The sequence below is a fragment of the Marmota flaviventris genome, chromosome 20, assembly GCF_047511675.1.
Source record: "Marmota flaviventris isolate mMarFla1 chromosome 20, mMarFla1.hap1, whole genome shotgun sequence".
NCBI lineage: Eukaryota > Metazoa > Chordata > Mammalia > Rodentia > Sciuridae > Marmota > Marmota flaviventris.
In genome coordinates this window covers 2,992,833-3,007,837 of record NC_092517.1, presented here as the reverse complement: position 1 = coordinate 3,007,837, position 15,005 = coordinate 2,992,833, and the positions used below count along the sequence as shown (strand labels likewise).

Below are 15,005 nucleotides of genomic sequence, written 5' to 3'. Positions count from 1 at the left end.
GGTGTTACAGTGCTATCTTTTTGATGTTTATGATGGATAATACTCAGTTTTTGCCCTCATATTACTGCTTTAAATTATACCACAAGAAAATTAATGAGAAAGTAGATTTATGGGTTTCATTTGTTTGTCAATTCGGAAATTAATTGGGTGTTAATTTTAGCCGTCCCTCACTAGAGCAGGACTTGGGGTGTGTGCATTACTTTGCATTCATTGTGGCTAACCTCCCATTTACCGAGGGTCACTAGCTTTGCATACATTAAAATAGCCCTCCGGCTCATTCCCTTGATTACTTTTTGAACTGCCATGCATTAGAAAATTTACGCCTTTCTGTTATAATTATGAAACTTGAGTGTTGGAAGACGTCGTCTCCGCGACACCAGCAGCACCGGGTTTGTCCTCCTGCGTGTGGCTCTGGGGTGGTCTTTCTGTGGGATGGATCAGCAGCAGTAGGGCAGCAGGTAGCGCCGTGTGTGAAGGGAACCGCCACCATCTGTAGAGGTGATCTCCGTGACAGCGCAGGGGCCCTGTGACTTGCTGCTTTTGTCATCTGCCTCTTCCTCCCATGGGTCTCCGTGAATTTAGGGACAGCCCTCCTCGTGGACAGGGGCTCTGCTGCCATCTCCTCCACCAAGCCTACCTGTCCCCACTGGGCCTGCTCCAGGAGCACGGCCAGGAGAAGAAGAGTGATTGACAACCACGTGCGTGTCCGCAGCGGAGTACAGCCTGCTTTGACGCCATGTCCTCCTCCAGGATGCTTCCCCTGGGCTTCCTCTCTGATTGGAGTGGGAGTGACACCCTCTGAGCAGGGCTCTGGGGCTATCTTAGGATCCCAGGCCAGCCCTCCGGACACTCGGCCGAGTGGGAACTTGCCCTCCAAAGTCCTTTGTCTGTCGGGAGTGGCCACACAAACCCTGAGCCCATTTCAAGGGATCCAGTCTTTCACTTGACGAGACCCAGAAGTAAATACATGCTTTATATCTTAATATGGGCAGGCTTGTCTCTCTTTTTTTGCCTGAAAAGATGATGTAGGATTTTGAGTCCTGGTGCCCCATGAGTAATTTGAAAGTCCTCCTCCTAGAACTGAAGCCAACCTGACTCCCACCCGAGTGCCTCTCCAGCCGGCAGATCGCAGAGTCAACTGACGGCCCAGGAGCAGCTACAGTTTTGATATTTCTCAAATAATGAAAATTCACATAGGCGCCCCGTTCCCTTCCTCCTGTGGACTCCTGGTCTCTCCGCCCTGGCTGGCGCTTGTCCTTCCTTCTTTACCCCAGGGGAAGCAGGGTTTTCCCTTTGGGGTCGGGGGGAGGCGGTCCATGGAGTCACTCATGTTTTCCTAAAAGTGACGTCAGCATCAGCTCCTCTGTTCTCCTCCCTGTAGAAGTAGAAGCATATTTTACAAAACTATGTTTAGTTTAATTTACACATCCTTTCACGAGCCGACCAAGTTCTTTCAGGGCATTTATTCTGCTTCATATAAATAATTGATCAGCCAAGTTAATTTACTTCTGCCTGACTTGGTCAACCTTAATTAACTGCCCTGGAATCAAGACTGAACTTTTTTGTTAGCTTAAAATCTTTCACAAGCATGATAACAAGGTTTTATTTTCCCTAAATTTTCAGCATCAACACTGTAACCAAGGAAATAATCATAATAATAAAGCTCTGCTTTAATTTACTATAAATACCTTGGCCTGGACATCATGAATTTTCCAGAATACTTCCAGAGAGCAGCTCTGTTGCCAATGTCGGTAAATAAGCATGCTCCACTCGGTCCTTATTTTTCTACAAGTCCCTCCAGCACAGAAATTGGCCTTTTGAAAGCGGTAGCTGTGCGGTTTCCAAGCAAGATGTGAAGTGGGCCATTTTGGCTCCCTGGGCTTTGGGAGACCTGTGTTCCTGCAGCGTCAGCCCCTGTGGGCTGGGCCGAGTGGATCATGTGAGGCAGGGCAGCCTGTGTGTCCCGAGAGCCATCAGGCAGGGCAGAGGCAGGCTGGCTTGTTCCTGGAGGAAGGACTCGCTAGAGGGTGTGACGTGGCATTGCCCTTCAAGCGGCTGAGCCCTGGAGGCAGGCACTTGGGGTGTCTGTACAGTGGTTCTGTGGGTTTGTCATGCACCCGGGCGCTTTCCTGGTTACGGGGTAACCCCGAGGGAAGTGCAGGTACAGCCCACTGGGGCCTGGTACAAGCGTCCTGCAAGAAGAGAGGGCACGGCACCCCAAGGTCGAGGAGGGGATGCGACTCCTGTCCCCACACTCGACCAGCTGACTGTCTCCATGTAAACCTCCATGAAGAAAGACCCATGTGGCTATTCCGTGAACAGCGCTGGCACTTTGAATCCTAGTATTCGAATGCTTTTCTCTGTCTACCTGCTGCCCTGGTTGATGTCCTTTCTAGAATTTCCTTAGCTTTCTTTTTGCTGATTTAGTCATTCACCACTTTGCAAAAGGACTTTGCCAACTGGAACATTGCCATCATTTATTGAAGGGACAAGTTCAAGTCTGAAATGGAGAATAGTGTGGCTACAGGTCTCCCTCAATCAGTTGAGCTTTAGTTTTCTTATCTGTAAAATGGGGATGGTGACATTTGCTGGCTTTAACTCCCTCCTGTAGACTTGTCAGGAGGTTGAGAAGGACATCAGAGGGCTCTGCAGCCTGTGAAATGTGCTGTAGATAGAATGCCTGATCAGTGTCATGGGACCTTCGATAGAACTATTGGTGGCCCAGACGTTCAGAAATGTTCTGAGACATGAAGGCTCCTCGCTTTTCAAAAATCTGTTTTCTCCTGATTGGTTTGGGAGATTATGGGAAATTTTAAATCTTCCAACCTACATACTACTGCTGGCACTTGACTAATTAAGGACATCCTTAGACCAAAATAATCCTTTCTGCAATTTTGGTCCCCAAGCCTGCGCTCTCACAAGCCCGAATCAGAAGCCAAGCTGCTTGGCTGTGTGCCTGCTCGACTTTACCAGAGGACTTGGCAGTCTCTGGAATGGTGTGGAGCGAAAACAGAACCTTCCCATCAAACTGGTGTTGGAGATTGTTGTGGCCCCACCAACAGGGTGGAGACAAAAGCTGGCAGGGGTCATGTCCAACACCCTGTGGTCAGTGCTTGAAGGCAGGGTCTTCCAGCATCTCTGTCCCCCAGACGGAAGATCCGGGAGCCCAAGGAAAGCACACAGTTGATGGACAGGCAACATTGTATCTTTGGGGGGTCCATTCCTGGTATGGGTAGATTGTCCAGAAGGTGGGGGGAAACAGCAGTTTTATTTAGGAACATTTCAATAGGTTTCCTTGCCAAGGATTCTAGACAACTTTTCTAAGTGCCCCCAGCAGGGTGGCACCTTCCCTAGCTTCTTTACAGATAGATGGGTGGTTTGTGGAAGAGAAACTGAAACATTGTGTCTAGTTTCAAAGTTGGTTCCTCTTTTGGAGATGAGCAGGACCCCACTGTGCTGTGATGTACCCCTGCCTGTCTCTTATCTCTGGAGGGCCTACACTGGTGGTGGTGTTTGGAGAGACTCCCTGGGCAGCAGGGACAAGAATGCACTCTCTAAAGAGGCTCTTGGTCCTGGGAAGGCTATCCCAAGGGAGGAGAGAATCAGCTGTTGTCTCTGAGTGAGTTTCCCACCTGTTAATGAAAAAATGCCATTCTTAATCCATTTCAGAATTGGATTAACCTAAAAAAAAATGTGTCTTTGGGGTTTGTAAAGTCTGTCTTCAAGTTGACTCATACTTTGCCCTGAAAGGAAATAAATTTGTGATTTTCTTCTTATTCTTCCATTTGGATTTGATGCAAATCTGTAGAAAACAGACTTAAACCAGTTTTTAAGAAAGGGACAACCTCCTCTAACCATGTCCAGCAAGTTTTAATTTCCGTGTTGTCACTTATTTCACATAGAGGGGAGAAATTCGTAGCCCTGGCTGGACCTATGTCCTTCTGTGACTGCAGAAATCTGTGATAAAAGTTGGCCATCCTCTTATCTCGAGTTGGTATTTCACATGGAAGTCTTTGTTATTCGGGCGTTTCTCAGCTTTGATATCTGACCAGTGGACTTCCCTCAGTGATAGTTCTTTTCCTTCCCAAGTCCTGCCCTCTGGAGGTGGAGTGTGACCCTGCCATTTCCATTGTCCTGCCACCCCACCTCGGCCTTAAGAAAACAGGCCTTGCTAAGAGCTGCGGCCTCATAGTGAGCTGGTGAGGGTCCCCACCTCGCTGTCCCGAGCTGTGAAACACAGTTGCACCAATTGCCTCTTGAGGCCTCAGGGCCCTCACCTGCAGAGTGGGGCTGAGGTGGTCAACAGGGCTAAATTCGAGAACCTCCGTCAATCACTATAGTGGGTAGGGCCTGGCAGGTATGATCTATCTGTGGTCACCTTGCCTGCCTTTATGGTGCCGAGAGCTAACTTGGTCTGTGCCTGGAGAGTATCAGGAATGAAGGAACCTACGAGATCCAGATTCTCCACATCTCCTTAGATCTGAAAGGAAGAAACAATCCCCTGTCCCTAGAACCGGCCCATCTTGCTGGAATGGCCAGTTTGGAAGTGGCTCGTACTCGAGTGCCTGCAAGGAGTGGGAATCCTTAACATGCTTTGGTGTTTGTGAGGTTCCGTAGCCCAGATCCACTCATGGGGCCTCCTGGGTGGGTGTCCTGGTCCGTGATGGGAAGGACAGGACACCACGGCCCCTGCCCACGTTGAGGGGGAGGGTTACAGTTCATTACACTCTAGGACGACAAGGTTTTTGAGGAAAACATCTAGATATAAGCAGAAATTGAAAACTGAATTATACTTATTTTTCGTCAGTATAAAAAGTTATTTGGGACAGTGTTGAAACTCGAGTTAAGACTGATAGTCACAACCTCCTAAGCTCTGAGGACCAGTCCACTAATGAGGGATAAATTGAGTGAAAGAAAATGACAACTGTTTACAGAGTTTGGCAAACATAAAGCAGGGCCTTTTTCTTTGTACAACAACTGTTTTAACAGCTGCTTCTCTCTCTCTCTTTTTTTTTCTTCCCCACCCCCCCCCCCTTTTTCAAAATCCTTCTATCAGGTTTTTGAGTCATGATGCAAGAATCTGGGACTGAGACAAAAAGTAACGGCTCAGCCATCCAGAATGGGTCCAGCGGCGGCAACCACCTGCTAGAGTGCGGCGGGCTCCGGGAGGGAAGGTCCAACGGGGAGGCACCGGCCACCGAGCTTGGGGCAGCCGACCTGGCCCACGTCCAGCAGCAGCAGGTACTGGCGGGTGCGGGCGGCGATGCTGTGGTCCCCAGGCCTCTGCACACGTCATCACGCCCCATGTGTTGTGCTCACCTGTCTATGCATGTGTGTAAGCAGCCTCCTGCCAGCCCCGCGCTCCAGGGGTCCTGGTGGCAGGCTCCAGTGGCTGATCTTCATCTCCCAGGGAGTTGACATCTTGGAAGTCCCCTTCTGGGGAGTCTTGTGGGGACTTCAGGTTGAGTGGACCTTGGGCCCTTCTCTCTTAGCCTCCAACCTATCACCCTGACCTGTAGGTGCTTTGAGTGAAGGACCTTTGGAGAAGTGGGTTCCCTGTGCATTAGTTAAAGGATAAAGAAACTTAGTCACAATAACTTTTTAAGAATTAGGCTTAAGCTTTATGAAGGAAGAGACAAACTCAGAGTGAGAAATAAAAGAGAGGATTCAGGGAGACAAGGAAAAAGAGAACGTGGATAAATCATTAGAAATACATAGGAAACCAAAGCCCTGGCTAAACAAGGGGCAGAGCTGCCCATGACACAGGAGTCACCATGGGAAGGGCTTCCTGCTGCCCCTAGGAATTTAGGGCCCTGGGGTGGTGTATACACAGTTTCCTTGTGTACACAGGGCAGGAGGAATACAGCTAGATCCTATTGCTGTTTTATCTTATGTCTTCTTGGTGTCCCCCCCCCCCACAAAAAAAAAAAATGCACCACAGCTCAGACACAGCCCTTCCTGCTGGGTCTCTGCAGGCATGAAGCAATACTTGAGAGTCACAGCTGAAATGTGACCAAGACCTGGGTCACCTTGGCAAAGGGCTGACGTCAATTCCAACAGCGATTGCGCTTCCTTGAGGACTGGCCGTGGCTTCCCAACTTCTGCTGGACTCAGTCGGGAAGTCCTGTTCCTTCTGCTAATAATTAGAGACAGCCCTCCCTTGGCTGGTTTGCTTCTTGGTTCCGGTGCCACTGGCGATCAGCTGCGGGGGATGGGGAGACAGTGACATGTCTTGGGGCCTCCCTGGAAGGGAAAGAGATTGTTGGAGAGCGGTGGAAGAGACGGGCAGACCTTTTCTTTAACCGTTGTCTTGGAACCTGTATCAGAGGGGCAAAGGGCAGCTCTTAGGATAAGCTTTGGTAGCCTCCGGGGTGGGTTCCATCTTCCCCTGGCTAAGAGTTATTTTAAAATATAAGGAGCCAGTTGATGGTGAGCCCATTCCAAGGTGGAGGGACTAGTGGGAGACGGTGCAACCCGTTGGGAAAAGACAACAAAGACAGGGAACTTGAGGTGAATCCTGTGTCAGTCCACAGGCTTCCTGTGAGGGGCTCCCCCTCTTGACCAGCCGCCCCCAGGCTTTGCGCCTGAGCCTCGGGCCTCACGTCAGCTGGACTCTCCAGTGTTGGTGCTGTATTCATTTGGCAGGTTTAAGTGAATGCAAGGTGGGCGAATTGTAGCCTATGAGGTGGTCAGCAACATCCAGCAGTACTAGAAGGGTATTTGTGCCCGTGCACGTTTATATGATGTTCTCAGCTAGTTATGGCCATATGGACGATAAGTAGATGGTGCTTTTAGAGTTTTTTTTTCCTAAGTCCTTAATAAGATTGGGCTCAAAATGGACTCTTTGTTTTTACTGGTACATTATAATATGACTGTTTTATTATGGAGCTGTTGAGGAAGGGCTGTTGATCCAATGATGAGTATACACCGTTACATTAATTAAATAACTGGGAGATTAACTTCTTTGGGGTTTTTATGCAGGGTGTGACAGTCGTCAGCCTGCCAAAAGCTTGACACCTACAGCGTACCATCAAAACACACTCACACACAGAAAACAGTCTGAGCCGGGCAGTCCAGCCGCAGCTTTTTAGAAAATGATCCGTGGCAAGGCTGGATTCGCCCGCCTTCCCTCTGCCACGGCGGGGGCCACTTTTGAAAATTGGTTAGGGGTTTTGATAGGGAGTTCAAGAAATTCATCTCGATTGGACTTTGTACCTCTTTTAAAATATTCCGTGGCAGTTATATTTCTGTTTGCCATTAATTAGTGTGTTCGGGGAAGAAGAAAGCAGTTGGGGCTGTCATGGTGGCTGGAACCCTACCTCTCGTGGCCAGCAGGCCTTGCAGAGCAAAAACCCTGATGGCCTCCTGGCTCGCCCGGGTTTGTGGGAAGGCTCTTCACAGGTTGTTGGTGGAAAGGGAGTCTGAGGCCCACAGGAGGAGAGCCCCCGGGGGTGGGGGAGAGCGCTTCCCAGGACTGCAGCCGTCAGTCAGAGTGCCAAGGATTGTGACAGGCGCAGGGATGTCGGTGGTGTCCGCAGCATTGGGGCCGCAGGTTTTGACTTGAAGTGAGGACAGCAGCAGTGAGAACATCACAGCCATGCTGAATTCATTACTGCGGTAGTCACACAAAACCACGGATAAAATTTCAATAACTGCGGGCCACAGTTGGGTAAACAGTTGCACTGAAACTTAATTCCTGTTGACTTTCCCCGCTCCCCGCCGGGGGCACATTCTGATGCCGACGTACAGAGACAACAGGGGTTACGGCTTTGATTAATGCAGGACAGTGGAAGAGAATTAGAACTGTGCAATGCGCCAGGCGTCCACGGGACACACAGCTCTGGCTGAAAGGGCCTGCTGTAGAAATGAGTTAATTAGGCCCACGTTAGCACTCGGTGTCTGGGGATTTTCCAGTCCCACCCATGTTATTGATGATAGGGAGCGCTGAAAATAAATAAATGCCAACCTGGCCGTGTTTGCTTACTGTCACCAAAGGTGATTTCCAATGAGAGCAAATTCCCTTTGCAGAGAGGATAGCTCTGACAGAGATTCACTATGGAGGAGTGGATTCTCAACGGGGCTCCAAACCGAATTTGTTTAAAAAAAAAAAAAATCCAGCCAGCTACTTGACAACATAGAGAAATGGGAGGAATCCCAGGCTTTTCCTTTTCCTCTTGAAAAATAGAGTATCTGGCAACCTTGGGCCACTGTCCCACAAGGGCAGCGATTATTGGGAGATGGATGGCGGCTGAGGCCCCGAGTCCCGGCCCCACCATGCAGGCTGGTTCTCGGAGAGCTCCACTGTGTGCGCCCCCCCCCCCGGGGAGTGGAGCTGCGGGTTCTGCTGGGGGAGATGCAGCCCTCCCTCGGTAGCCATCAGCCACGCAGCTGCCGCCCCAGTCGGAGCGGACTGCCCTCCTCCAACACCGAACCCAGGACTCTGTGCTGTTTCCACTCTATTTCTATCTGGGCCACGAAACTATTACAAGAGTAGTTTTCCAATCACATAATTTGATAGAGTTTCAGAACATCCTCCTCTAGCCATCGAGCGGTGCTTTCTCCACGGCCACGTCCGCCTTTGACTTCCTATTACGCCCATCTCTGTGTCTGTGGAAGTTCTGTATTGGAAATGCCTTGCTCCATTAGGAGGCTCCGCAACAAATACTATTACCCATTACCAAAGTTTTTTTTTTTTTGTTCCTTTAAGAAAGGGTTTTAAAATGTCCAGAGCAATTTCATAAACCGTGTGGATTAATGCATTTTAAAAGTCTTGAATTTTAGAAAGCAGAATTTTATTTCCATATTGCTGCAAGTGAGAGCTTTTTCAGATAAGCATATTACATAGAGCATAATGTTTAGAAGTTTCTCCATATACAGCATATGCTGTCAGGTCAATTAACAGAATGCATACTAGGAAATGTTTATTCAATAAAAATGAATAGCTGTTAAATAAAACAGCTATTTCTTAACAACACTCCATGTAATGATGGGTGTCTTTTTTTTTTTTTCTGATTTTTATTTGTTTATCTCTTTGGTACCACCTGGCAGTTTTATTGTCTGCAAGTCGGTATAGGGAGGGCCTTGGTGCTGTGTTTTTGAGGTGTGGCTATCACTTTATATGAGAAGAGCCAGTTGAGAAGGAGTCTGTGAAAAAGATAAGCTATATTTGGAACTCAGACACGTTATTTAGAGAGTGGGAGTAAATGAAGAGTTGACTTTGCATTGCTTCTTTGACATTTGATTTAAAGCATTGGGTCTTTGGGTCTAAAAGAGGGGAGTGTGTGTTTCAAGTTAACAATGCAAACAAGAGAGAGAACACGTGAGTGGCCAGTAAGAGGAGAGATACAGAGATAAAGAATGTCTTCTGAAAAATTATAAAAGGGAATGAGGAAGATCCATCGTGTTGGATTTTGCCCGTGAACCATTGTAGGATGTAAAATGTCAATCACTACCCCGGACCCTGGGGGCTCTCAGAAGCAGGATGTGCGTTGTGGGATTCAGGTCAAGAGTGTAGTTCTGGGTGTTCCAAGGAGGTTCAGAAACTGTAGGATCAGAGGAGCGTGCCAGGAGCAGCAGAATTACCATGGGCTCTCTGTCCTCGGGGTCTCCTCATCAGCAGAGTCAACCCACCCTGCATCTAGAATATTCAGGAAGACAATTTTGTCTCTTCTGAACATGTGCAGACATTCTTTCTTTTCATCATTCCCTACACAATACAGTATCTCAACTTTTTACTTAACATTTACTTTGGATGAGGTGTTAGTGATCTAGAGATGGTTTAAAGTATCTGGAGGCCCTTGGGGGGAAGGTTCTGTACAAATACCATACGCCATGTGGAATCGGGGAGTTGTGGCTTTTGGGTGTGTGTTGGGGGTCCTGGAACGACGCTTCTGTGGACACTGAGGCATGATGAGCAAAGAGCCCGCATTTCAACAGTTTAAGGGGAGGGTAAAGGTTCTTCTATGTTATAGCACAGATCAATAAATAAGTACAAATTCTTCTCTGCACTTTCAAAACAGCCGCCTGGAGCCCTCCATTAGGATTTGCTAATGGACTCACTGTGGGTAGAGCAGAACAGGGGTGCTGTCCTGCAGGCTTTCAGCTCTTGAACTGTCTCCATGAACAACTGCCTACAAGGGAGCGCTGTTGGCAGTTGGATGGGCAGTAGGCTTGTTGGTGTAAAGCTGCCTTTCCTTCCTATCCTTAGCATGCTCCTTTAGGGACCATATTAGGATGCCAGGGGTCACCCATGCCTGAGTCTTACCTTGCAGAGAGTCGACCAAGTGGCACGGCACAGGTCTGCAGATGCAAAGGTGGGCAGCAATGGCCAAGTTCCCTTTACCACTCCACTGTCTTCATGGAAAGGGCAGCTTAGAAATTTTGTTCTACCTTTTCCTGTCCCAACCCCAGGGAGTGTCTAAAAGAAGGGTCTCTCTGGATGTCATTGGCAGGGGAAAGAGGATGGGCACCCCTCTGTCCTAGGAGGGAAACTTCCAGGACGTGTGCGAAGGTATTGGTAGTGTGGTCTCTGGGGGCCATACATTGTAATGGGGGTCAGCACCTTCCTTAGCTAAAAGCCAGTCATAATGTTGTAGGAACTGTTCTGTTGAGATGTTTCTTGTTGAAAATACTGCAGAGTTCAAACCTTCTGTGAAATATTGATGGTCAGCAACACTTCGTAGGAACCAATGGTACCCAAACCTGAGGGATCACCAAATAAACAAACTGAGACCAAGCAGAGACAGGACATCAGATAATTCTGGCAGATAGAAGAAGAGGTAATCACAAAAATAATAAACTCCCCCTTTTTTCTAAATCACCTTTCTGGCTATTTCTGGAAAAAAGCATATTTCACCCCGAATGCTAAGTTTGGTTCTCCACGTGGTTCCTTGAGACCTGCTTTCCATCAAAATGTGGTTGTCAGAGATTTATGTAGCTTGAGATGTGAGCCTCATATGAAATTCTTTCAAGTTTTGATTACTAAACAGTTGTGTGCCATTAATCTCTCCATTGAAAATTAAAATGGCACCGGAAGCAAAAAGAACACGGGGGAGCGTGGGGATGGGAACCCAGACGCCGTCTTTCATTGTGAGGGAAGTGTCCCCTCTGACTTCCAGGGAGAGCTGTGCTACTCAGAAAAGGTATTTTTAAGCCTCTGACCTGTGAGCTCATAAAAATAATAATACAGAGTCCCTCCTTGTCTCTCTGGTGGAACAACAACAAAAAAAATCTCTTTTTGAACTTTCATCAGAGATGACTTTCATGGTGATTTGTTGACAGATTGGCTTCCATGATTAGGAGGGTTAGTTTTGCGAAACTGGCACCTCCCGTAGGCACTGGAAGGACCTTCTCTGCTGCTTTCCGACTGCTTGGATTACTGACAGCTGGGGCAAGGCTGGCCGGTTTGGATGTTTGCAGAAGGTAAACCTATAGCTCGCCCGATGGAGTCCGGGGTGCTTTTAGTTAGTGCGTAGATGGCTTGATAAAAAGGGTTACAAGGTGACTGCTTTTATGACAGAGAAGAATAGCAATCTCCAAACGCAGCAGCCCCGGACCCTCGAGAAGGAAGTTTACCGAGAGAACTGAACTGCCTGTTAGAATGTTTCTTTTCATCACTTTGTCTTTGAACTCCAATCTATTGTAATTATCAAGTGTGACTTGTAACGTTCCAGAGACCCTTTGCTAAACACCGTGTTTGATTTGGTTCACAGAAATGTAACCAGGGCTCTTTCTCCCTCTGGCGAGGAGCCGCTGCGGTGGAGAGCTGCCCATACTGGCTTCCCGGCCTTCCTGCAAGAGGGCTGGCAAACACGCTCTGCCGGGAGGTGGGCTCAGGCGGGACAGGCGGATCTGGAATCCGAAATCTGACCTACGCTGAAACCGGAAACTCATTTTAGTAGTTCTAACGTGAGGGTTCATCTTGACAGGCTCATACCTGCCTGGGGTATAATTTGGCTCACTTAGGTCTCCAGTGCTTCTCTGTTTCCTCCCCACCTCCCTCCCAACTACCTGTTCCTTTCCCTCTAATGATGCCTCTGCTATTTATCTGTTTTTATTATTATTATTATTATTACTACTATTATTATTGTTAGTGCCTTGAGTCTACTCATAGAATCTCATAAAGGTGAGATTCACTGTAGTGTATTCATCTGTGTACACAGGAAATTTAGTTCAGTTCTGTTCCACTGTTCTTCCCTTATCCCTTCCCTTCTTCTGCACCACTGAAATTTCTTGTATTTTGATGAAATTTCCCCCTTTCTTCTTTTCTTTTCCCCCTTATTTTGAAATAGCTACCACATATTAGAAAACATTCATCCCTTGACTTTCTGGGTCTGGCTTATTTACTTAGCATGACATTCTCCAATTCCTTCCATTTTCCAGCAAATGCCATAATTTTACTCTTCATTATGGCTGAGGAATGTTCCATTGTCTATATGGAGCACATTTTCTTCATCCACTCATCTGTTGAAGGGCACATGCATCGGCTCCATAGCTTGGCTGTTGTGAATTGAGCTGGTATAAACATTGATGTGGCTAATTTTAAATCTTTTGGGTTTATACTGAGGAGTGGAATATCTGGGTCAAAGGGTGGTTCCGCTCCTAATTTTTTGAGGAATCTTCATACTGTTTTCCAGGGTAGTTGACACTAATTTGCCCTCCCAACAACAAGGTAGGAGTACACCTTTCCCCCCCACATCCTTGCCAACATTTATTTTTGTATTCTCAATAATTGCCATTCTGAATGGAAATCTAAAACTTTTGAGCCCTGAAATCATGCTCCAAAAGTTTGGAGTTTGGATCCATCTTAAATTTCAATTTTTTTTTTTTTTTTTGGATCAGGGATGCTAAACTGATAATATTCTATGCAGATATTCCAGAGTATGAGAAACTACAAAATCTGAAACACTCTGGCCCAAGTGTTTCAGAGGAAGGAAGGGTCCTATGTGAGCCTTGTTGAAGTTCATCTGTTCATTTGTTGGCATATTCTTTCATTCAACGTTTTTTGCAGGACCATGTGTGGAAGGAAATGTGGGAACCCAACTTTGGTGTGAGGTACTGGGTGAGCAGGGGACGGTGACTGAGTTTTGACCATGGTGGAAGGGGAGCTTGGGACACTTGGCTTTCCCAACCTGGGGCCTTCGAAGGAGAGAAGAACCAGGCTAGAGGAAAGAGATGTGATGCTTGTGTCTGGTCTGGCTTGGAGGGGACACCTCCTGAGAGACCAGTGGCCCCCTCCGTGTCTGGAGTATGGGCCGTCCAGCCACCCATCTGGGTCTCTTGATTGATGGCCCCCTGTTGTGGACCCCCTTGCACGTCTACCTCTGAATCCTTTGGTCACCTGTAAGTCCCACGGGCATCGATAGGGTTTCAGCCCCAGATGTTCCTGCGCACACAGGAGACTGGCCGACTACAGCCGACGTTAGACCAGGTGTGAGAGGACGGAAGGAGAAAAGAAAGGAAGGGCCGGGGGCAGAGGGTTGCCAAGGGGAGATGCCCTGCGGGGTGCACTTGCCCATCATGCCCCAGGCTCTGGGTTCCCCCATAAAAGGAAGAGGTGGGGTGGGTGGTGGAGAAGAATGTTGGAAAACCCACAGGGCTTCTGAGGGAGGATGTTTGGCAAGTGGTGGCATCGCGCAAGCCCAGCTGGTACCAAGGGATGGACGTGTTCTCGGAAAATCCTTTAAAAGGGGCTTTTATAAAAAGATAGCCTCTTCTATGAGGACAGGTCCCTATTGGGGTTGTACCTGTTCACCCAGGTTAAAATCATCAAGTGCTTTTCCCAAAGCCTCGGCCAGTTACGAACGAGCGTCTCTTCCAAAGATCACTTGGGGGAGACCTGGTCAGCCGCCTGTGTGGCTATTGATCACGGAACGGCTCATCTCCATTAGAGAACAAGACCGCCAAGTTAGATCTTTGACAAAGCCTTTGTTGCATATCGACACGAGCTGCTTAGGATGAATTTGTTTTTAAGATGTCGAGGGGGGTGCGTGTTGTCGCTTTTGTTGTAAGAATTCAGTGTGTGGTTCTGAAATGGTCAGTACTATTGAATCTCATTTAGGAGTTCCCGGGAGGGGAAGGCCTGGCTGGTCCAGTGGTTCAGCGGAGCCTAGTGTAACCAGGAGCGGGGTGGGACGCGCTCTGTTTTCCATAGTCCTGATAATTGAACATTTTTTTGGTTTCTTCCACATAAACTGACAATGGAGATAATGCCACCTATGAATACGTTGGGTTTTTTTTTTTTCCCTAAAGACAGGCAACCCCGAATTTCCCCTTGAATCCACTCTCTCATCTCCTGTTCCTTTGTGATTGTATCCAAGATGAGATGAGTTTCCCCAGTAAAGTTTCTTAAAGTAGCCCTCCTACTCCACCATCCATCATGCATGGGGCCCCGAGTCCTCATGGTCATGTCACGGTCACTCCCCGAGATGGGCCAGCCTAGCTGACCCCGCAAGCCTGCCCGTCTCCCTGTACCTTGCCTGGTCCCCACCTTGTGTCTCTCCACCCCAAAGCGAAGGTGACACTGTGTCTTTCTAGTCATTCAGATCCAATAACTTTTAATCTGAAGGTTAAGTAGTGAGATATAAACTAAGAGATGATAATATCAATTTTATGTTCACTGAAGGGCACAATATTTCCTCTTTCTCGGAGAGAGAATATTATGCGTAAAATATCTTGCTTTCCAACAGCACAGCCCTGCCTCTCCCAGCCAGAGAAAGGAAGGTTTTTGCAAAAATTTAATAAAGCAAGATGCAGCATGCTAAAGCAGGGCAAAAGTGGCTTTTTGTTATTGTAATTATGAAGTATTAATTTTCTCGGGGCTGGGGGGCAGTGAGGGCTCCTGTCCTCAGCCCCCGTGCCCACCTCACCCTCCTTCCCGGGAGCTCAGCCTTTCACAAGGTTAAAGACGGGCGAGAATGACACTGCGCTCGTTCCTTCCCGACTATTTTTGGTCCTAATGTGCGTGATAAATAACACCACGATAATATTGCTTACCTTCCCTCATT

At 47.9% G+C, this 15,005-nt stretch overlaps 1 protein-coding gene across 6 annotated transcripts in view; it reads left to right on the top strand.

The window, feature by feature from the left end:
* Positions 1-15,005, top strand: part of Foxp1 (forkhead box P1) — a 527,427-nt gene that overhangs the window by 316,348 nt on the left and 196,074 nt on the right. For all 6 annotated transcript variants that reach the window (XM_071605954.1, XM_071605952.1, XM_071605953.1 and 3 more), the window contains one exon: positions 5,057-5,241. In XM_071605954.1, coding sequence (XP_071462055.1) covers positions 5,068-5,241 — 174 coding nt within the window. In that variant the 5' untranslated portion in view covers positions 5,057-5,067. The remainder of the gene's footprint in view (positions 1-5,056; positions 5,242-15,005) is intronic.